The sequence below is a fragment of the Ambystoma mexicanum genome, chromosome 4p (assembly GCF_040938575.1).
Source record: "Ambystoma mexicanum isolate Mex_15411 chromosome 4p, UKY_AmexF1_1, whole genome shotgun sequence".
Lineage (NCBI taxonomy): Eukaryota > Metazoa > Chordata > Amphibia > Caudata > Ambystomatidae > Ambystoma > Ambystoma mexicanum.
In genome coordinates, this window is record NC_090927.1 from 1,283,523,530 (window position 1) to 1,283,547,273 (window position 23,744).

The 23,744-nt window shown below is 45.4% G+C and overlaps 1 protein-coding gene across 4 annotated transcripts in view; it reads right to left on the minus strand.

Annotated features, from left to right (window-relative positions):
* PCNX2 (pecanex 2) overlaps positions 1–23,744 on the minus strand; it is a 3,925,748-nt gene that overhangs the window by 442,323 nt on the left and 3,459,681 nt on the right. For all 4 annotated transcript variants that reach the window (XM_069606982.1, XM_069606983.1, XM_069606981.1 and 1 more), the window contains one exon: positions 13,113–13,216. In XM_069606982.1, the coding sequence (XP_069463083.1) occupies positions 13,113–13,216 (104 nt within the window). The remainder of the gene's footprint in view (positions 1–13,112; positions 13,217–23,744) is intronic.

Below are 23,744 nucleotides of genomic sequence, written 5' to 3' on the forward strand. Positions count from 1 at the left end.
AACCAGCCTACGGAGAAAGATGTTTCATTGAATAATGAGGAAACTGAATGGTTCACTTCCTTACAGAAATATTAAGACTCCTGTACACCATTTCTTTGAAGACTTTTCAATCTGATTCAAGGCCAGGCGGATAGCTCAGTGGTAAAACGTTTGTCGTGGAAGCAAGACAACGTAGAGCAACACAGAGACTAGTCACTGGCATTAAGTGTTATAAGAGATTAATTAATTTAATTTGAAATATATACAATATGTTGCATGTAAATTGGATTTGGATTTGCATTGTTAAACAGTTATGCTTCCCTCAATATATGGGCTTGTTTGGAACACCATTGCATTAGGAGATTTGAGTAGTTTAATGCTATAGCTGCTCTCTCTTGGTGGGACGAAGTCAATGGGATGGTGGAGTTCAATATGATTGCTGATGTGGTTGATAAGGAGTATTTGTTGAGTAATAAATCAATAAACACATTTTAGAAACAAAATAAGCTTGGTAGGTAGGGACACATGTCCCCCCTTTTGCAACTGCAATCGAAAGTAAAAATGCATTCTTAAAATGATGCATATACTTTGCCTGGACCACCATGTGTGTGCAATGTCCATGATGATCATGTTGTTGCAGTGGAAAGTGGTGTAAGATGAATGTTTTCTTAATCAAAGCTTAAATCTTTAAACTAGCGTAGAAACAAGGCAGTGGTGCCTGGCCTCTGGCACCAAAATGTACTAGCCATTAGTGGCTGCTGGTGATTTATTTGTATTGGAGGGGTGTAAATATTTTCCACAATTATGCAAGAGCGATCAAGTGTAACGAAGGAGCCCGAACCCATGAAAGGAATTTCGGGGTGGTTCTCCCACCAAGAAAAACATTTCAATAATGGGTTAAAATAGTGTATTATACAACACCATTTTTGTGAAGGTTTGGGTAAAAAGCTAGACATAACTCATAAAAGAATCCAATAGCTGGAAGTCACCAACAGTGCACAGGAACATTTCCCAAGGCATGTTCATGTCTTTCCCCACAGTATATACCAGTATTAAAAATAAATGTCATGCTTACTGTGCCGAAACTTTTCCATGCTGGCTGCACCAATATATGCCAGTATTCTGATATAAGAACATAATCATGTTTGCTTTGTGCTTAATGCCAGTAATGATACTATAACAAAACATGTCCAAACTGGTCCGACCAATATATGCTAGTAGCCCCACATTACAAAATACTCTTGTTGACATTACCATTTAATATGTCATAGCGCAATAAGAAAATGTACAAACTGGGTCCAATGTAGGCCAGTCTAGACATGTAAATGTGATTTCTATGCCCACCACTGCTACTGGTCCATGTAAGGCCAATGTGATTTCTATGCACACCACTGCTACTGGTCCATGTAAGGCCAATGTGATTTCTATGCCTACCACTGCTACACCATGCATTGCAAATATTGCCACTGTACCGAGCACCCTCACCAGTTCCACTACCACCAACCTGCCTAGCTATCCCACTACTGATACCTCTAACACCCTCCTTCTATGTGCCCTGATCAATGCTCGATCCATACCAGCACACGCCTTAGATGTGCACAACCTAATCATGAACAACAACCTTGACCTTCTCTTCCTCAGTGAGACCTGCTCAATGCCACATCAGGCCCAGCTCTCACACTTGCCATTCCAGACGGCTACCTGATCTACAGGCAAGACTGATCCTCTCAGACAGGCGGCAGCGTAGCTGTTATTGCCAAAGAAAATCTCGCTATCAGAGAAATTCAAGGGGACCTTGGCCATCACGCTGACTACCTTCAGCTCAAGCTAAAGCTCTCCCCTAATTGCACTATGGCCTTCCAAGTGGTATACCGCCCCCTGGCCCTGCCACTGATTTACAAAACGCCCTGACTCATTCACTCTCGTACAACCTTAAAAAATGCTCAAATGTCCTACTCCTACGTGACCTCAACTTGGGGCTTAATGACCCCAATGACTCCCACGCCTCTGCCCTCAGGAAAGCACTCGATACGCTTGGGTTCTCACAAGCCATTTCAGGAGCCACCCACTCTAAAGGCCGTACTACGCTAGATTGGGTCTCTCACCATAACTGCACCGTCCTTGTTAAAGAGATCACGCCGGTTCCGTGGTCCGACCACCTATGCATCCAATTTGACATCTCCACCTCTATTGGACCCCCTAAACCGACTGGCCCTTTCCCTGCTGCATTAACCAGGAGCTCTCGCCAGCTCACGAAGGAGAAGCTCACCCAACACCTCCAGGTCCCTGCATTGCTGCACCCATTTTCCATTGACCCTGAGGTACTTGCCAACACCTTCAAAGCTACAATCACGATGGCAATTGACGTGTAGCTACCCTCACCCTCAAAAAAGCTAAAAAAAGCTAAACACGCCAACGCCTGGTATACCCAAGATCTATCTCTGCTAAGATCCAAAAAAAGGGTGGCACTAAATACCTGGAAAAACCACCCCAATGACACCACCAAAGCTGCCTTCAAGGCCATGTCCATTGAATATAAAACCGCCATCATCAAGGCCAAAGCCTCCTCATTTAACTCCAGAATAGCAAATGCCAAATCCGGCACCAAAGAAATCTTCTCCATTTCCAGAGAACTCCTGCTTCTCCTCCCTCCACCCTCTTAAAAGACGCAGCGTGGTGCAACTCTATTCAATCTGCCATGCTGACGAAGCTGGACACACTACAGGGGAAGATCCTTGCTCACCGACAGGCCATATCTAACCTGATAGCAAAGAGCCATCACTGTTCATCTCCTGCAACCAACACCACGCCTTCCCCCCATCTTTGAATTCAAAGATATGACTATAGCAGAAGTCACTGCCCTCCTTAATTCCATTAAACCCTCCAATTGCAAAGGCGACGCCTGCCCAGCTCAGGTCATCAAGGACTGTGCCCCCTCCCTTGCCCCCCTCATTACCGCCTTTATTAATGCCTCTTTCCAATCCGGCCATGTCCCCACTGGACTCAAGGAAGCCTGGGTTCGCCCGCTCCTAAAAAAGCCTGCCCTAGACCCTCTGATCCCGGGCAACTACAGGTCCATCACCACTGTCCCATTTCTTCTACAAATACTTGACAAGGCAGCCTATGTTCAAGTACTAAAATTCTTGGAGGACTACCACCTTCTGGGTTTCCGGCAATCAGGGTTCCGGTCGAGGCACGGTACCAAAACGGCCCTCCTTGATCTTAAAAACCAGATGGATGACATAAGAGATGCTGGCAAACCGGCACTACTTCTCCTTCTGGACCTCTCCGCTTAAGACCCTTTGCCACAATCTTTCCACTGCAGCTAATTTCTCCCTTAGTGCTTGTAAATGGATCTCCTCCTTCCTGCAAGGAGGAGCAATGAAGGTCTTCTCTGACCTTGCATCAGTCGACCCAAGCATCATCCAATGTGGGGTCCCACAAGGGTTGTGCATCGCTCCTATTCTCTACAACCTCTTCACAAGGCCCCTGTTGAAAATACTGGATGCACTGGGCATCTCATACACAAATTATGCTGATGACACCCAAGTGCTTATCCGCCTCTCTGGCGATTACATGTCTGACCTGAACACCCTCGACACCATCTACTCAACGATCCAGTCATGGATGGCAGAAAACTGGCTATGTCTCAACAGCGAGAAAACTGAATCTGTGCTGATCAGATCCCCCTCCACCCTGGGCAAGCTGGACAAGCGATACAGCTCATTCATCGTAGACAACATCCCCATCACTGTCTCTCCAGCAGTCAAGACCCTTGGTGTCTACCTTTATCCCAATCTTACCATGACCAGGCAGTTCAATGCCGTTGCATCAACCTCAGCCTATCATTCCAAACTCCTTAATGCAGCAAGACCTTTCTTGTCCCAACAAAATTGCCTCACCATCGTCAGAGCAATAATAGGCTCAAGATTGGACTACTGCAATGCCCTTCTCATAGGTACTTCCAGCAAAAATCTTGCTAAACTCCAGCAGGTCCGAAACAACGCCCTCAGGGCAGCCACAGGCATATCTCGTAGGGACCACATATCTGGGCTCAGAAGACAGGTCCACTGGCTACCAGTTAACGAAAGAATTGTCTTTAAAACTCTTGCCCTGAGCCACAAGTGCCTTCACGACTTAGCCCCCCCTTACCTTGCCAATAGGTTCTCCAAACCTGCTGCTTCCAGACCTTCCAGATCCGCATACTTCAACACGTTTATCGTACCCAGAACATGCAGAGTGTGCGCTGGTGGTTCTAGCTTCCCTGCCGTGGCTGCCACCACCTGAACGCCCTTCCAGCCCACATCAGACAAATCGACTCCCATGCTTCCTTTCACAAAGCCATCAAAACCAGCCTGTTTGTGTAACTTGCCTGTACCTGTTGTCACTCTTTGGGTGGCCAAGTATCTATTTGTGTAATCATGTACCGTAGCTATGAATGCCCTTGTTGGGCAGCTTCACTGGAACCCTTTAAGTAAGCCCTCGTATTCTCAGTTCTCAGCGCCTCGATGCCCGTGGGCTGTAGTGTGCTTTATAAATAAAAATAAGTAAAATAAAAATAAATATATGATGCACGCTTTAGCATAGATGCTCAGTAAACAAAATGCAATGCCCCAGTAATAAATATCTAGGCTTGCTGCGCCAAACTGTCAGTCTAGCCAAGTTATAACACATATCATGCTTGCTGTATCATAGATGGCCAGAACAAAATGTCATCTATAGTATGCAACGGCTAGACTGGCTGCACCAAAATGTCAGTTTAGTCACATAATAACATCAAGTTGGCTTTGCACAAGAATGCCATAAAAACATGCCATGCAACTTAAGGAAATGTCAACATTGCTCCTGTGCCCGCAAGGTACCCCCAGCGACTTGCTACACACACAGTCACATTTATACCCATTAACCCACCAGTCACTTACCCATACAATTTCTCTCACATTCACTCAAATGCACCCAGAACATTCAGACTGTCTTCTCCAAACAAGCACCCATAATCGCATTCATATCCATTCACTCACCAGCCACTTACCCAGACACTATCTCTCACATAAACCCACCCAGAACATTCACAGTCACATTCATACCATTCACTCGCCTATCACTCATCCATACACCTTTCACATTAACTCACAAAGTATTCTACACGCAAACACCCAGCCAGAACATTCACAAATACACATAATAATATTCATACCCGTTCCGTCACCCATACACCCTCTCTTACATCCATTCACACTGCATTCTACACATGAACCCACTGATCCAGAACATTCACAGTCAAATTCATACCCATTCACTAAACTGTCACTCGCCCATACACCTTTTCTCATAGTCACACTGGATTCTCCACACAAGCACCACCCACCCGGAACATTCACCTTCATACCCATTCACGCACCTATCACTCGTCCTTACACCTGTCACATTCACTCATACTGCATTCAACACACAGACATCCACCCGGAACATTCACACACACACACACATGCACAAACGCACGCACGCACGCACACGCACACACACACACACACACAATCACATTGATACCCATTCACTCATCCATAAAGCTTCTCACATCCACTCATGCTACATTCTCCACACAAACACCCCAAACACTCATCCACACACACTGTGTTCACAATCACAAGACATGAGTACTCACTGCCCATACATACATGCACCATTCACAAGCACGCAAACACAAACATACTTACATTCATCCATAACATACTTTTTTTTAAAACAGTTTTATTAATTTATTCAAACAAACAATACAAACCAAACTTTGCAGTGCATGAGTTAACATTTCAATGAATACATCGAATAAATGTGTTCACTGCTTCCCTTATCCCGCCCCCCATTTTGAGCCTATCCCTTCTCACTTTCTGTTCCTGCATCCTGTGATAGGGTATCCCTTTCTGTGGATTCTGTTGGGTTTCTTATTGACCCAAATAACTCTGCTACTAACAATTCCCAGGCCATCAGGGTCTCTGTCGCCTCCTCCCCCCAGCGCTGCTCGCTTCTTGCCACACCATGGTTTCTGCCTCTGCACATTTCTGCAAATCCTTCCAACATACCTCTAGTCGTGGTTTGTGGCACGCCTTCCACCCTATGGCAATCCTCCTCTTTGCAAGAGCATATGCCAGGTCTTTTAGTTTGCTCACATGCTTGAGCTTGTGTGGTCTAGGGAACCCCCCCAACAAGCAGGCCCCCACTGTATCGGCCACCATCTTAACCCCATTTTCTGCTAGTTTGCATGCCACTTCGCTCCAGACGCGCTCGATAACCGGGCATGACCAAAACATATGCACCATACCCACATTCTCTTCATCACATTTAGGACATGCTTGCCGTCCTGCATTTTTAAACCTAGATATCCTCTGGGGCGTCATATACAACCTATGCATAATATACAGTTGCATCTGCTGTAGTCTAGCATTCCTCGACACCTTCTTATAGTACCCTTGGGCTCGTTCCCACATCCCATCTTCCATCAGGGCCCCCACTTCCACTTCCCAGTCTTGTCTCAATTGTATTACCTCCTTTCCTACTTTAGACATCATCATCTCGTATATTCTAGATATCTCATGTCCCCCCTCTGCTATTTCATATATTACATCTATGGTAGCATCTGGTTCTTCCTCCAACACCACTTCAGGCCATATTCTCTTAATTCTCCGCACCACTCTGTGGTACGTGATATACTGGCCAGCATGCAACCCAGTCTCCTCCTCCAGCACCTTAAAATCTAATATAGTCCCCTATTGCCAGATAACACCCATTGTTGCTATCCCAACCGGTTCCCAGTGGTTTCTGATTATCATCCTTAGTTGCTTTTCTCCACCCGCCAGTGCAACTAGGGGAACTTGCGGGCTCACGGGGATGGGTTCTCCATCATCTGGAATGCCCTATGCCACATCTTCCATCCAAGTACCATCATCTTCCGGCATCCTTCCATTTCCGCCTTGGGCAGCCACAATCTTGTCCAAACAACCTTGATTCAGGGGTCACCTCCTCTGAGAGGCATTTAGCCACATATTGCAGTTGGCTTGCTATATAATAAACTTCATAATTAGGCAGTTTTATCCCCCCTTTTTCATAGAAATTCTGAAGCTTCCAGAGGGCCACCCTGTTCCGTGTGCCTTGCCACAGGAAATCCCTACACATACTGTCCAGTCTAATGAAGAACTTCTTTGTTATCCAGTGTGTTATATTCCCAAAGTAGTGCAGGAGCCTAGGTAGGACCACCATCTTCAGCATTGCCCCACGTCCCATCATTGCTAAAGGTAGTTTCGCCCAGAACCTTATGCAATTTTCAATTTTCTTAATGGCCACCTCTGTGTTGCGCTTATGCGCCTCTGCCACCGTGTGGCATATATCTACCCCCAAATAGCGAAAAGTGCTGACCTCCCAAGGTATCAGTAACACCGGTAGTTGTTTCAACGGGATCCCTTTATATCCACCCAATGGGAACATGCTAGATTTCTGAGGGTTCACAGCTATACCAGACAGCCCCGCATATCTTTCCATCACTTCCAATATGTATTGGAGGTTTTCCTCCGGGTGGCGCAAGTACAACAACATGTCATCCACATATAGGGAGATCAGATGTCGTTCCCCTCCCACTGCAATGCCTATCATATCATACTGTTGTCTCATGTATATCGCTAGGGGTTCCAAAGCCAGAATATAGAGCATAGGAGACCAAGGGCATCCTTGTCTGGTACCCCTACGGAGCTGCCCTCTTTCCGATATCACTGCTCCTGTTTTGACTCTGGCCAGCGGTTCGCTATATAACATTTTCGCCCACTGTAGATGCCAAGGCCCCATCCCGTAACCAGCCATGGCCACCAACAGCCATGGCCATTTGACTGAGTCAAAGGCCTTTATTGCGTCCACTGACACAATTGCCAACTCCCCTTCATTTTCGTTTCCATATTCAATAACTCGATGGAGTCATCTGTGATTATTAGATATGTTCCTATTCGGACATAGCTCGTCTGGTCGGGATGTATCAGTTTACAAATAACCCTCCGCAGTCTGTTTGCCAAAACGGGCGTCAATATTTTGCTGTCTTGATTTAACATTGACAGGGATCTATATGAACCGCAGCTATACCCCGGCTCATTAGGCTTGGGAAGCAGTGTTATGATTGCTTCCCTAAGTGACACAGGCAGTTTGCCCAGCTCGTATGCTTCGTTCAACATTTCAAACAGTGGGGGTAGCATATCTCGTTTAAATACTTTATAGAATTCACTTGGGAGTCCATCCGCCCCTGGGGTCTTACTGGTGGGCAACTGTCTCACCACCTCTTCTAGCTCTTCTAACATTATTGGTGCATCCAACTCCTCTCTTTCTTCAGCACTGATCTGTGGCAATGCTATATCCTCCAGTGTTTCTACTATCGCCGCGCAATTGCTCTCCCCCTCATCCCCATATAATAGCCTGTAATTGTCTGCAAACTCCTGGTTGACTCCCTCTTGGGTATCAACTACACTACCACTACCTCGTTATTGTTCTAATCATGGGTCTGGTGGTCTCACTTTTATATAGCCACGCCAGGATCCTTCCCGGTTTGTCCCCTCCCGCATGCTGTCTCTCTATATATTTTTTGTAATTAAGGTTACATTGTTCCGCACATTTTTGCTGCAACCTGAATATCAGGTTGGTGTCTTCCTTAGTATTATTTCCACCTCTCAATGCCCTTTCCAATTCTTTCTCCGTCTCTTGTAGGTCAGCCAGGATCCCTTCATGCAATCCTTTAGATTTCACTATAGCTACTCCTCTTATCACAATTTTGAAAGCTTCCCGCAACGTGCCTGCCGAGTCCACACTGCCAGTATTCATTTCAAAGTAATTAACAATCTCATCCCTCATGTCTTCCCTAAAAAGGGGGTCTCTCAATGCCTCTGCTCTGAGGTGCCATATCGGAATCCTCGCCTTTGGGGGTCGGTATTCACACTCAAGGATCAAGCCGAGTGGTCCGAGAGGACTCTCGCTTTATATTCTGATTGCGTGATCTCCGTCAGTAGATCCGGCGTGACAAAAACATAGTCCAACCTAGTATGTAACTGCTGCGGAGCAGAATAATGCGAGTATTGCCTCTCATGGGGGTGTCGTGTCCTCCACACATCTCCGAGCCCAAAGTCATTCAACAGCGTCTGCAACGCCTTAGCTATCAATTTTCCCACCCGATCTATCAACCTTAGGGTTCAGTATGCAATTGAAGTCTCCTCCACAGATCACCGAACTCCCCACACACATGCCAAGGTTGTTGTATAGTGTTCTAAAATATGCCGCTGTATTTTGGTTCGGGGCATACGTATTTACAATACTTATCTCCCTGTTTTCCACCATTCCCCTCATTATGACCATCCTCCCATCTGTCTCAGCTATCGTCTGCACCAGCTGAAACGGGACATGTGGCACCACCCAGATTAGTACTCCTCTAGCATAAGCTGAATATGATGAGCCCTCTACAGTTCCCTTCCATTTCTTCCCAATCATCTCCATCTTGTCCCGCGTCAGGTGAGTCTCCTGAAACAGGTCTATGTTATCTTTTGTCTACACAGGTATAACATAACCTTGTCCCTTTTTAAGTAGCCATTGAGCCCCCTGATGTTCCAAGTAATTATTTTAAGTTCCCCCATGGTCTTTTAAACTGCCACCCCTTCTCCCAGCAGTGCTTTCCATACCCAAGTTTAATCCCTTTCTGTATAGGCTTGTTTCCCAACTAAAAATCCCCTTAACTAAAAACATGTCAAACACCCCAACTCCCCTCCTTCCCACCTCCCTCCCCTGCCCCAACAATACCCTCCCCAACTGTTGCCCAGCTCCATCCCTGGATCTCAGGCACCCCCGCATCTAGCCCTTTCTGGCAATAGCCTGTACTCGCAGCTCAGCAGGGTAAAGTCGTCCTAGTGGCTGCCTTATTACTATTTCTCAGGAGTATAGTGCCATCATCCTGCTGCTCCTGTTTGTTTCAGATTCACCACGCTCCATGCTACCCAGTTTATATGTATACTTCATGCTCTATAATCCAGTCCAACAAATGCGGCAAGTCCCAGGGTAGTACAATACAACTATCTATGCCATAGTCTCCTTCGGGACTCCTCCCCTTTTTATGATTTCACCATACATGAAAATGCCCATCACTTATCGTGCTCCTCGCGGTCCTGTTCCCCTCCTCGCTCTGGACAGTCCTGCAAGTCCAACCATGCTGCTGTTTCCTCTGGAGATTAAAACAAAAACGCTTTGCTTTTATGCAGGACTTTGAGCTTCGCTGGATACAGCAACATGTACTTAATTCCAGCTGCGCGCAGCCTTCACTTGACTGCCACATAGCTGTATCGCTGCCTCTGCATTAGCATGGTGTAATCAGGTAACGCTGTGACGGTTGCAGATGCTCTTTCTATCGTTCCTCCTTTGTGAAAATACTCCCAAATTTTCTCTCTGTCTTTATAGTTCAGGATCTTTGCAATTATTGCCCTGCGGGGAGCCCCAGGCTGTGGTCTCCTCATCAAGACCCTGTGCGCTCACTCAACAGTAAATCCCTGTGAAATTTTATCAGCCCCTATCTCTTGCAGGATCTTATTTTCTACATAGTCCGTGGGGTCCTGACCTTCTTCCCATTCAGGCAGGCCGACCACATGAATGTTGTTACGTCTCACCCTTCCCTCTGCTTCTTCCGCTCAGTTCTCAAGGTTAGGTACTTGCTGTTTCAATACATGGACCTCCTTTGTGTTGCTTGCGCTGGTTTCTGTATTGGTTTTCACCGCACTCTCCAAGCCACTCGTTCTCTCCGCGAGCGCTCTGACATCTTGTCGCAGTAGGGCAATTTCTATTCCCACCGCCTCTATTTTGGCCTCCAATGCAGTCCGTAGGTCCGCTATTGTTATGCCCCATGACAACTTCAGCTCCGTTATAGCTGCTAGGATCTGATGATTTTCCTTTGTCAGTGTATCTCGCTCCGGCGCAATTGCTGCACCCTGCGCGGATGCAACAGGGGTCTGCTGGATTTTAGCAAGACATCCATTGTGGGTTGTTTGGCCTTGGGCTTAGCCCTTCTCGCCGCCATCATTCTATCTTGCCTGTATGTCTAGGTCTAGTGTTGTAGCAACGTGCCAGTTGAGTTAGCTCATTCAGTTGTGAACCCACAAGGACAGCTGGAGTTTGAAAGCGTTATCGTCCGAGACCTACAGCGGGTAGTACTATGCGCCGAGCTGTGTTTCAAATGGGTTGCGTACTCCCACGTTTCTGATACGACCAGTGTTCAAACTCAACTTTGCTTACAATGTGTCCACCACAATGGCAATCTATAGCCTGCGCATTTTCGTCCTCTAGGGCAATGAATTCACCCCTCCTCTCCTCCAGCATCACCCCATCACTCCTCAAACCATCACAGTACCTGGTGTCACACCAACCCCCTCAGCGAGGGTTTGCCTGCGGTGTCAGTAGTCCACCCAACAGGCACCTTTATTCAGTGCATACAACCATCCAGCGGCTGCTCAGGATGAGCCAGGTGCAGTTCTTCCTAGGTGCCGTCTCATCCGTATCGTGCAGCACAGTAGTCTTGCGTGACAGTCTTCAGTACATGCATCCCATTTTCTTCGAGTTATGCCCAAGGCTAGCACATTTGCCCGGGTTTATGTCTTCGAGTGAATCAGGAAGGCACTCCCTTCCAGCTGGTTGCACGTGCGGGGCAATGATTCCCTCTGCTATAATGACAGGAAAGCAGGGCATGCAGTGTTATTAGTTTTTGTATTTAAATGCAGCAGAAATATGCTGCGCATCTCGCGCCGGTGCTTTCACTGCCCTTTATTCGTGAGGGCGACGTTTTCGCTTCACCAGCCCAGGCTCAGCGAGAGCAACAATGTCTCCGCTTCGCCCGCTCCAACCCTGCGATTACATGTATATTGGCAGAAGTGTGCAACAAGATCCGCGCCCGCTTCCTCGCACAGCGCGGGTCCTTTACTGTCGTTTCACGACAATAACAATGTGTCCGCTCTGCCGGCTTCGGCTCAATAACTATTCGCACAGCAGCAGAGGCGCACCATGTGGTCCGCACTGGTTCCTCTTGAACCACACGGAGCTTTGATGTGTTAGCCCCATTGGCACAGATGCTGCTACAATTGTTGCCGCTCGGGACACCTTTTTCACATCAGATGCTCTGCCGCTGCTGCCCCCAGGTACCCACGCACTGCAAACGTTGTGTCCACGGTGCCGAGCGCTCCCATTCCCAGTGCAACAGTAGGATCGGCGGTAAGAACGTAGTTCCAAGCAACAGCAGGGCCCGCTCAATCCGGTCCTCCTCTCCAGCCTTCACCGCTCAGGTCTATATGGTGACTTCTACCATAGCGGCTCAATTCCTTTGTTGTCTGCCATTTTGTGCCTCAACATTTCTGTGCGTCCACATCCCAAAAAAGCTTCTTTCTCTTCCTTTTCAACCTCCAATTCGCTTGTAAATTTAAATTAGTACGGGGCACACATTCCGACATCGATGCTTCAGTTTATGGGGACTGTGAGCCGTTTTTCTGCGTGTTTTCGCCGGATCAATTTTGGATCTTTAGGAGCAGCTCTACGAGACACGTCCTACTTCATGTCTAGTTAGCCACGTCCCCCCATCCATAACATACTTACATACACAATCACAACAGGCATGCACTCAACACACTTACACATGCACATTTAAAAAAAAGTGTTTCCTTACCTGTTTTGTACGAGTGATGCTTCTTGCTCTCTCCAGGCTTCTGACTCATGCGTGGCGCAAAGACAGAAAGCATGAAGGGGACCTTTTTGCAAGTGAATACAAACCCCATCACGCATTATCTAGTTTAGGGAAAACTACACCTCAATTCATTTCAAGTGCATGTCACCATGTGAGGTCAGTGTTCCTGACCCTGTGAAGTAGGCTGCACAAAAACTTCAGAAAGTACTTTGATGCACTGACACCCTCTGTAGCGCAAACAAAACTCCATCATCATGTAAGTCCTCCTTTCAAAGATGATCACTCCTGTTGTAGAAACTAGATGTCTATTTCAATCAGAGCTATTTCTAAAGATTGAGTCTCTGTTAATTTGCTATCAATCAAACTGCAATACCACACTGAATGGCCCAATAAAAGTTCCTACCTGATAGACATATGGTGCGCTGCGGTTCCTAAAGCTCTTCTGCCCAGAATGGAGAGTGCAAAGGTGAGGGTTACTAAACCAGAATCTTCATCAATGTTCATATGCTGCAAAGATGGAATCAAAGAGTGATAATGAAACACAATTATGTTATCAAAACTTCAAAATATTAATTCAATAAGGTATACAGTAACAATATGTCTACAATCAAATATGTTTATTGCTGGCAATTATTTAAAACAGTCACACATAAAAATTAAAGTATATATATTAAAACTTCAATTATGGAAATAGAAAACTAAACATACAAAACTAAATTCTGGGAGCTTATTAATTTTGGTCCTGGGCATGTAAATTATGGCACTCGATTGATACCCACGTTCTAAAATCTGAAAGGATTAAGCATTTCTGAACAGTATATAACACTTGGCAGTTTATTTATAATGGAAGAATTGGCTAAAGATATTTCTTCTAGTTAGGTTTCTACTGAGATAGAAATGCACTTTGCAATAACTTAAATTAGTTTGGCTATTTGTGCACAAGCTTTAAATTAAGGCCCATATGGTATGCAGCAGACCTGTTCAGGTCGTTTGAAGACGTTTAAGCTCCACTCCCACTTAACATCTTTAATTACATCATAGATACAGAGATGTTGCCAGAGTTCTGGAAACTAGCAATAATCTTTCCAATATATAAAGCATATTCGAGGTCTTCTCCATCTGCCTATCTCCCAATTTCAGTATAAGACTCAGAGTTTAAGACCTTTGGAAGGGTAATTCTATCACCGTTATAGGCCTGTGTTGAATCTGTGAATATCATTTTGAATATTTTGAGTATTCAACTAGGATCCTGTGAAGGATTAGGATTGCCAGAGTTAAACTGGTATCTCATTATACATAAAGCCTGGTTTATAAAAAAGGGAAAGCATTCTAAGGATTCATGGACTGGAGTATGTACTTTAACAAGTTAAATGGGGCCAAACATTGGAGGTGTTTAAATGCTCTAAAATGTTGTGACAATTGGGTTAAAGTTGTAATTTTCTTACATTCTGGGACAAAAGCTCTGGTTGCGATGGATCCTGCACAGCCTTAATTGCTGTTAATACCAGTGTAACACAGGACTGCCTGATTAACCTGCTTAGGTTTTACTTGTATATTAATGGGTTGCAGGAATCTCTTGTTGGTTGTGGTGATGATGTTCCCTGTTTTGGTGATCACAACATACTGGTCCTTGCTTACGTGGATGATAATGTTTTAATAGCAAGAACTCTGAAATCTCACCAGCGTCTCATAAATTGTTATTGTGATTTTATGAAGAATCTTGACCTAACAGTTAATGGTGGGTGGTCCTTGGGAACTGAGAGAGGGGTGCCTTCAGGCGAGACATGGTATCCCCCTTATCCTGATGACAAACAACTTAACCCTCTCCGATCTTTATGGGTTATTGTTGGTTAACTCCCCTTGTTCCCCCTCTCGAGAGATCTGACAGTAATGAGAAGCGGAAGAGACAGCTGAAAGTAAAGAACACCATATATTCTTACTACTCTAGTACTGAGATGAGAAAGAAACAACTAAGAGCAATGAACACCATTCACTTTCACCACTTAGGTACTGGGACGAAGAAGGTGCATGCAAGGTATGACGGTCAGGCATGTTCTCTTAATGAGAGTCAGGCAGAATTGAATACTGGAATACACCTGCAGCCCATTAAGGAACCACAGGTGTATAAAAGGCAATGCTGTCAAGCAAAAGGAGAGAGATACCTGGGGAACTTGGCCCGAGAACAGTATCATACCCAGAGAATCTGGAGGCAGACATGGTGGACCCGAGTATAAGACGGGACGCCAGTCGACATCCCCAGAACAAGGGAAGCCTCCTGCAGAGGGAAGCCTACCTGCGAAGTGGGAGAAAAAGGAGCTGCAGTGAGGCACAAACAGCAAGGACACTGTGGCTGGTCTCGCCAAGGCATTTAAGCTATGCCAGCGGAGCGCCTCGTCCCATGCAAGCGGGGCTCGCGGAATCCGAAGCAGTAGCCAGAAGGAAGGAATCGAGCTACGAGGACCGCCAGAGGAAGACACCTACAACTGATGAGTGCTGGGGAAGCAACCCAGAGACTGGGGTACTGTAGGCAGGCTGTGTAAGTTACACACAGCATCAAGGGAGAAAATGCTTCTATTACAAAGGGAAATATAAAGTTGGATGAATGAATGAATAATGTATTAATACGGATTTCTCAATTAACATATACGTATAACACATCGTAATTAAGCACAATTCAAAAACATAAAATTATAAAACCTCCATGATACTGAAAAATGTTAATTAACAGCAAACCTCAAACACAATACAAATCACAATGACCCACCTACACTAAACCATGGTTACTAAACTATCACTTTCCATGCCTGTCTTGGCAGAGCCTGGCTCACATAGTTACCGAGGTTAGAAATAAAATCCAAGTCTGTGCGGTTCCAAATAATGTACAATGCCCCTTTAAGATTGCTAATGTAGTTTTTCAGACAAAAGGGCCTTAAAAAATCCCTCTGCAAATCTGGGTACCATTTACAGATTAGCAGGAAGTGGTAAAGATCATCCCTTACTGTTAGTCTTCATGTACAATGTTTCACCAGGTCTCCCTTCCCTCGGTTAGGGCGGGCTCTTAAGGTAAGCATAGACGTGTCAGCTGAATGAAGCGCCTACAGTTAGGCGAGGGGATATGACACACACCACCCCAGGCTTGCAACTATTTCTCAAAGAGGCAAACAGGCTCAAAGAACCCAAAGCCTGCACCGCCCTCCACTCCTCGGCCTGATCCATGCTTAGTACCCCCTTTTTGATCCTTGTTTTCAACTCTGTCAAACTAAGATATCTTGCCATTTTTACTGACATGATCCTGCCAATTAATGAAGAGTGAGAACCCGTAACTTGCTAGTAATGAATAACGAACTGAATGAAAGCAGCAAAACTGCTCATATTGAATAATTAACTGAATGAAAGACGCAAAACTTGCTATTATTATTATTTTTTTAAAACTCTTTATTTAATCAAATGAAACAAATACAATTCATTAAAGATAACCATAAGTTCAACATCTTAATAGCAAGTTTTAAATTTGTATTGAATTTACAACTTGCTATTATTGAATAACGAACTGAATGAAAACAGCAAAACTGCTCACATTGAATAACAAACTGAATTCAAATAGCAAACGTGTTAATGTTGAATCATGCATTGAAAAAAAGGAAGAAAGTAAATCAATTTAAGGAATCTGACTTCAGAGTTGAAGTCAAGTCTGAGAAATTGTTTGCTTTGGAACTGCCTTTTAAAAATCACTGGTTTATAGACATTTCTGAGTGAGACTAAGGATAGAATTACCTGCATACGGACGCTGAGCCACTTATCAGCCTGAATACAAGGCACTGCGAGCGCTGCTCTTGCCTTCTCACGCCCTGCTTCCTGGAGGAGGCGGGTCTTTCCTGGATAACGTGACAGATCACATGACCACTTCCTGTATTTAACGGGAAGCGAAGCGCCCGAGCGGCGCATTTCTGTGTGAAACTAAGGATAGAATTACCTGCATACGGACGCTGAGCCACTTATCAGCCTGAATACAAGGCACTGTGAGCGCTGCTCTTGCCTTCTCGCGCCCTGCTTCCTGGAGGAGGCGGGTCTTTCCTGGATAACGTGACGGATCGCGTGACCACTTCCTGTATTTAACGGGAAGCGAAGCGCCCGAGCAGCGCATTTCTGTGTGAGACTAAGGATAGAATTACCTGCATACGGACGCTGAGCCACTTATCAGCCTGAATACAAGGCACTGCGAGCGCTGCTCTTGCCTTCTCGCGCCCTGCTTCCTGGAGGAGGAGGGTCTTTCCTGGATAACATGACGGATCACGTGACCACTTCCTGTATTTAACAGGAAGCGAAGCGCCCGAGCAGCGCATTTCTGTGTGAGACTAAGGATAGAATTACCTGCATACGGACGCTGAGCCACTTATCAGCCTGAATACAAGGCACTGCGAGCGCTGCTCTTGCCTTCTCGCGCCCTGCTTCCTGGAGGAGGCAGGTCTTTCCTGGATAACGTGACGGATCACGTGACCACTTCCTGTATTTAACAGGAAGCGAAGCACCCTTGCAGCGTTAAGCCCGACTGGGGTAAAGGCCGGTGACTGTTGTGCGACTGTTTGGCGCTGGTGACACTATTATTGGACGGGAGACTGCGGAGGTTTATCCTCTTTGATCCCCTCCGGTCGCTCTGTGTACCAGCGAAAACTGATAAGGGTTTTGAGTGAGCACCTTTTACATACAGGTGAGACAGTATAATAGTATGTTGTTATCAGCATTTGTTAAATTCACGGCATCTTTATAGGAGTAGTTGTATTCCAGTGCTGATCCAACATAATGGCAAAAACAAAGTCTGTGAAATCCTGATATGACCTGCGTAAAGGCAAAGCCGGGAACACGGATAACCCATCATCCAAAGGGACAAAGAATGGAACCCCAAATGGGGCTGGTGGTGCTACAGATAAAGGCACTATTCCAGCAATGTTTGGGAAAATTCCTCCAAAAGTAACTCCTACTATTGGTAAAACAGCAACTGAGGATATTAATTTTGCACCCCCACCCCCTCATAATATCAGTGATGCCCTTGGATCCACCAATTTCAACGATATTGATAATAATTCACTTCTCGACCTGTGTCTATCAATTCAAAAATCGATGGCATCTCTGAATAAACCCCTCACACCACGAAAGAACGGATCAATAATGGTAGAAGCACAAGTTCTGAATGCTGCTCAGAATAACCAGCAGAGCTCCAGGGAATCAACTAGCCCCAAACAAACAGGAAATTCAACCTCAAACCTGTCTGGCATTCATCCCATTCACCCCACCCCTATTTCACCTGTGGGCCCAACAGCTGGACGATTATCAGCTTCTCCAAACCTTTATATTGATGATTTGGAGCACACTGATAGGGGAGTGAGTTGTGACAGAGAGGGCTCAAACTATGCGGCAATTTCTGAATTGCAAGCCTCGTTCAATTTGCCTTGAAAATTCTATTAAAACTGTGTGGGAGGATCCATACCAACTCTATAATACAGCTAGGGCTTCCTAACCCTATAGAGGACATGGACCAAGTGGCGCAAATACTGATGGCCCCTAAGGGGGATCGAGATATGGTAGCCACGTTGGCTACGGGTAACTTGGAGGATCCTGACGAGACCGGTAAGAAAGCACCTTTGACTAAGAAACAACGCCGGCAATTAAGACGTGAGGCTGCCAAAAATGTGGCGGTTGAAATTGCCTCCCCGTTACCAGCCACCAATGTTCTGGCCGCTCGATCTAAAAAAGCAAAAAAAAGGGGCCGGAAAACAAAGAAGCGCACTAAAAAGGGAGCAGGAACTCTAACAAGCTGGATTATACCGGATATAACGCAGGAAGCCACTAGCACGATCCTGGAAGATCCGGAATCTGTTCTCTCATCTAGTACGAATGATGAATCTACAAAATACTCAACACAATGCGGGGATGGGAGAGTTGAGGAAGAGGAGCAGTTTAATTCCCTGGAGGCAACGGAACTTGATGACCCTAATGCAAGTAAAATCTGCATTATTAAAAACTTAAACCAGAAGAAAAGGGACAAGTGGTTGACAAGATCGGAGGTCTTGACTAAATTACATCTGATTCCACAGCTACGTGTTATACGTACAGAAGATTTCTCATTTGTGGAACCACTTAATGTATGTAACTCCAGTGTCACTGCCCTCCATTGCTGTGTCATGGCATCAGCCCAACTGATTCGTACTCATAAAAAATGTCTTATGCAAGTGGGTATAGAGGTAGATGCCTCTAAAGAGAAAGAGGACCCCTCTCTCCCGAGTGCTGACTACGCTGCATCCCAGAATAAGGGTGGCAGGCCTAACCAACCATTGGGAGAGAAAGTACAGTTGGTGGACATTCAAAACACTCTGAAATGGTTGGCGGACTCGCTACCCAGGGTTTTACTACAACCATGAGATTATTCTTTGTTAAGCTGGAATACTCATGGCCATCAACATTTTCTCACAGATAAGGGCTTCTTTGCACTTATTAACAACTATGCCATTTTTCTACTACAAGAAACCTAGCTGTTGCATCCGACGGCCATAGATGGTTACTCCATCTACCATACCTTGGCTAAGAAGGGAGAGAGGGGACTTCCCTATGGGGGTTTAGCTATCGGAGTTTCGAATAAGATCAATAGTACAGTGATCCCAATGGAGAGCAATTATATATGTGCGGCTGCTATGCCCTTCAGAGTAAAAGCTGTATGGGAAGAAATGCTGTTAATTAATATATATAATCCTCCTGGTGCAACGCACAGAGAGCATATACAAGATGCCCTGCATGATCTCATGAGCAATTGGAAGTTAACCAATGATAAATACTATGTCATTGTGGCTGGGGATATAAATTGCCGGATTAATTGTGGGGGGGTACTAGTAATAATCAGCATCTGTCTAATAATGGTCTCTGGAAACAAGCATTCACAGATAGCGAGGGGGAGTGCTGGAGGGGCTTTTTTGATTGCTGGGACCTCGAAATAATTAATGGGCGTACAAGAAGTGATAGGCCTGGAAAGCATACGTGGAAAAATGGGAGAAGTGGGAGTACTCTCGATTATATCTTTACTAGTGCTGAGATTTCAACTATTGTCCATGACATGGAGGTGCGGGAATGTGAATGGAGTGACCATGATCCCTTGATACTGAAGCTGGGGTTGTGTACCCCCAGGGTGAATGTGGCCAATTTGGGCGATCTCATAACTAACCACTCCTTAAATCGTATCTCCTGGAAGGAGAAAAATGTGCTGAAGGCCTCTAAAGCTTCTGGCGAATGGGGGATCGAACAGTCAAATTTGTTTATGCAGATGTCACCCGATGAAATCGAGAGATGGATTAGTAATTTCTCTGGTTTACACGGTTCTTGTAAAGTACGATCAATGGTGGGGAACGAGCCTCATGAGGTAATATATGATCGCGCAATTAGAGATAGGAAGCGTAAGTTCAGAGGTGACATTCGATTTGTCAGAATGGGGGTGCACTCCAGAGAGGTTACAGCCTCCAAAACAAGAACGTTGAAGGCAGATTATCAAAAATGGCTAAAAATACATACAAAATACAGGAAATTGGAGAGATGGCAGCATACGGTTAGAACATTATGTAGTAAAAACACCCGCAACATTTGGTCTGTAAAAGGGGAGGTGAAAGGGAAGAAGATTTCTAATATGGTGAACCCTATAGGCAGTGCTGAATGGATTGCCCATATGGAAAAACGGAATGTGGGGATTAATAATAAGACCTACATCCCGAACTGCTCTAAACCCCTTTTCCCCGTTCTATGTTTCTATTGATTGCGGACCTTCAAGATAGAATTAAGGAATTAAACACCTCTCGAGCTCCAGGCCCGAATGGCCTATCTAATGTAGTGATGAAAAATAACCCTCCGTTCTGGGCCAGTCTCCTTTAAATTCTGTTTGACAAAATACTGTACGAGGGGCATATTCCTTTATCTTGGCAGGCCGCCATCATCATACCAGTATTTAAAAGGGGGAACAGAACTGAACCAGAGAATTATCGGCTCTTATCTATGTTGGACTGCTCTGGGAAGTTGTCTGCTGCTCTCATCCTCAAGGAATTACAAAAATGGACCGAGGGTGGGGTATACTAGATCAATTCCAAAGTGGTTTCAGAGCTGGTTATTCTACCTCACATAATCTGTTCGTTATGAATGCGTTGAGAAGCAAGGCTCTGGTCCATGCCAACCCGCCACTATATGCTCTTTATGTAGATTTCAGGGCAGCCTTTGACTCGGTATATCGCTCTCTTTTATGGAACAAACTGAGGAAATTGGGCTGCCCGGAATCTTTGCTATTTTACCTTGAGCTTCTTCACACCAATAATACGGTACAAGTAAGGTTAGACAATCAAGGTGCTGTAACTAAACCAATCCCTCTGATGCGAGGGGTAAAGCAGGGATGTGTGACGGCCCCCACTCTTTACAACCTGTTTGTGTCCGATATACCCAAATGCCTGTTTGGAATTAACAACTGTCCCCCTAAGATAGGCACCTGCCATTGTCCCATACTGGCCTATGCGGACGAATTGGTGATCTTGGATCACACTTTCAGTGGGATCCTAAGGTCCGCTTATCAGCTATGGCGATATGCAGAGAATAATGAACTTATCATTAACCACAATAAAACCAACCTATTATTATATACCGCAGGTAAAGTAGCTAGGCCTCGCATGACGGTGGGTCTGATTGAAATTGAATATACTTTTACATACAAATACCTAGGTGTTGAATTTGACCATAAAGGAAATTACCTCATATGTATCCAGGAGCGTAGAACAAAAGCTGCCCAATTTACAGCACTAATTTGCAAGTTCACGTGTGAACAATGTGGTTTTTCAATATGGGCAGCACGTCAGTTGCATAGCCAATGTTTGGCACCTATGGTCACATACGGTTTAGACCCCCTGATCAATATGAATCTACACTGTTCATTGGTTCATTAAATAGTTCTGGTGTGGTCATTAAGCTATTGTTTTGGATGACATTTCCTGAATGCTACGACAGACATTCTGCATTCGGTACTTCTGGATTTGTGTCACAATCTATGCCTTCACCTGCTAGATTGGTAATTTCATTTTGCAGGGAGCAGCACAAGTTCAGTACATAATTGTTGTCAACAGGTGACAGCCGCAAGGTGTTAAGATCCGTGAAGGTGGCCAAATCTGTGGGAAGTAAGGATGTATCATTTGTGTGACTGCCCTGAGGGACGTATATAGCGATTTTCCCTTTTGAATGGTTCTTTATGGAGACGTAAGTCAACGTGCGCTTTTCACCTTCCACTGGTATGTTATGAGTGGTCACAGTTAGTACTGTCGTAGTGCTTCTGGCAGAGCTAACTGGCGCTCCAGTAACAGCTGTCTTCCAACTGCATAGGCTATAAAATACCTAGTTGTGTTTAGGAGGCATAACAATAAAGGCAATTAAGGCAATTATAATTGAAATTACAATTCGTCAAACAATACACAGGTGGCAGTGAGAGTTCAACAAAGTACTTACTTTGTACTTGACCAACAGCTGTAGAGACAAGTGTGCAGTATTAGTACAGGGTTTAGCATCCTTGATCACCTTCACAGAAATACATTTCATCTATCTGTGCCTCAGTTCTATTGATTGGGTAAATAAAAGTCGACTTGAAAAGGGTTCCTTTAAAAGTCCTTGCTTGTAAAAAGCCTGGGTGAGCATAGGAGGCAAATAGGCACAAAGAAAGCGCTGAGGCGTTGATGGGGGGGGGGGGGGTTGGAGGTAGGAGGGGGGTGTTTGAGGGCGCTATAGCCCTGGGTCTTTTGGTTGTTGTCCCAGATAGAAGCTCAGGGGCTGCAACCAAAAGGCTATGGCTAGCCACGAATCCCGCCAATTCCGACATTAGCTTAGCCCTGATCATTTCCAGACCTAGCAACACCCCTGAGTGCCGGTAAAGGCCCCTAAGAACGGGGAAGCTCATGAGCAGAGCAGAGCGTAATGAAAATGGTCAGAGAATCGTCAGAGCGAGGTGGGCATCAAAGCAAAGCAAAATTCAGCAGGCTGGTCTGTGTCACCACCAGCAACGGCCCGCTAGTCACAGACACGGGCATGGCATAGGCACAGCAAAGGCAGGCAGGCAGGCCAAAACTCTGACAATGCTTTATAAACGCTTGAGAAAAGAACCCACTAGGATAACGTCGCCTTCCAGTGGATCAGCTAAAACCTAATGCCTACTTTAGTTGTGCAGAATAAATTGAATTGGTTATCTGTATATGGTTTCCAGCAGTGCCGGATTAAACCCTGTGGAGGCTCCTAGGCAGTCGACATTTCATGGCCCTCCTCGCAAATTATCTCCTTCTACGTTTTTAGTAGAAAGTTGAGCTGAGTTGAAAGCATGTCTGACAGGCCGTGTTCTGTTCCCTGTATGATACAAATCTGGCATGGGAGAAGTAGCACTAACAGGGCATCTTGACCCCCTATGGATGCTTTTTCCTTACCATTCCTTCCCTACCCTGATGAGAAACAGCCTCATTTATGAATAGCGAATTCATACATTGGTGCCGTGCACACAATATTTTGTCCCGCTGCCACCATTCCTCCCGACCTATGCGCCAGCACATTGCCCATCAGCTACTGGCTCAACCTCTTCGATATAAACGTCATTTTGTAAAGGTGCCCTGCTCCTTGAATGCCGCCTCAATCTGCTGTATTGCCATATGTACAACAGCTACTTGGAAACGTGTCTCGTATGGTAAATACAAGTAATCATGTTTATGCAACACAGCAAACTGAATAGTCTCTTGACAATTGGTTTTATTATTATCTACCTTGAGCAAGCAGAGTGACTCCAACACAGAGAGGATGGGAAGGACAGAAAAACAGGTTGCCTTTGATGTGGCTGGTGCTGCGCTGGGCCTCTAATGACTACTACTCCTACTCCTGCTTGCCCGTGCCCACCAGCCGGGTGTGTTTTAGATTCACTGAGTCTGCGCTTTTGCCCTGACTGGCATGCACGGACAGGCAAGTAAAAAAAAAAATGAAATGCAAGTCGGCAGGA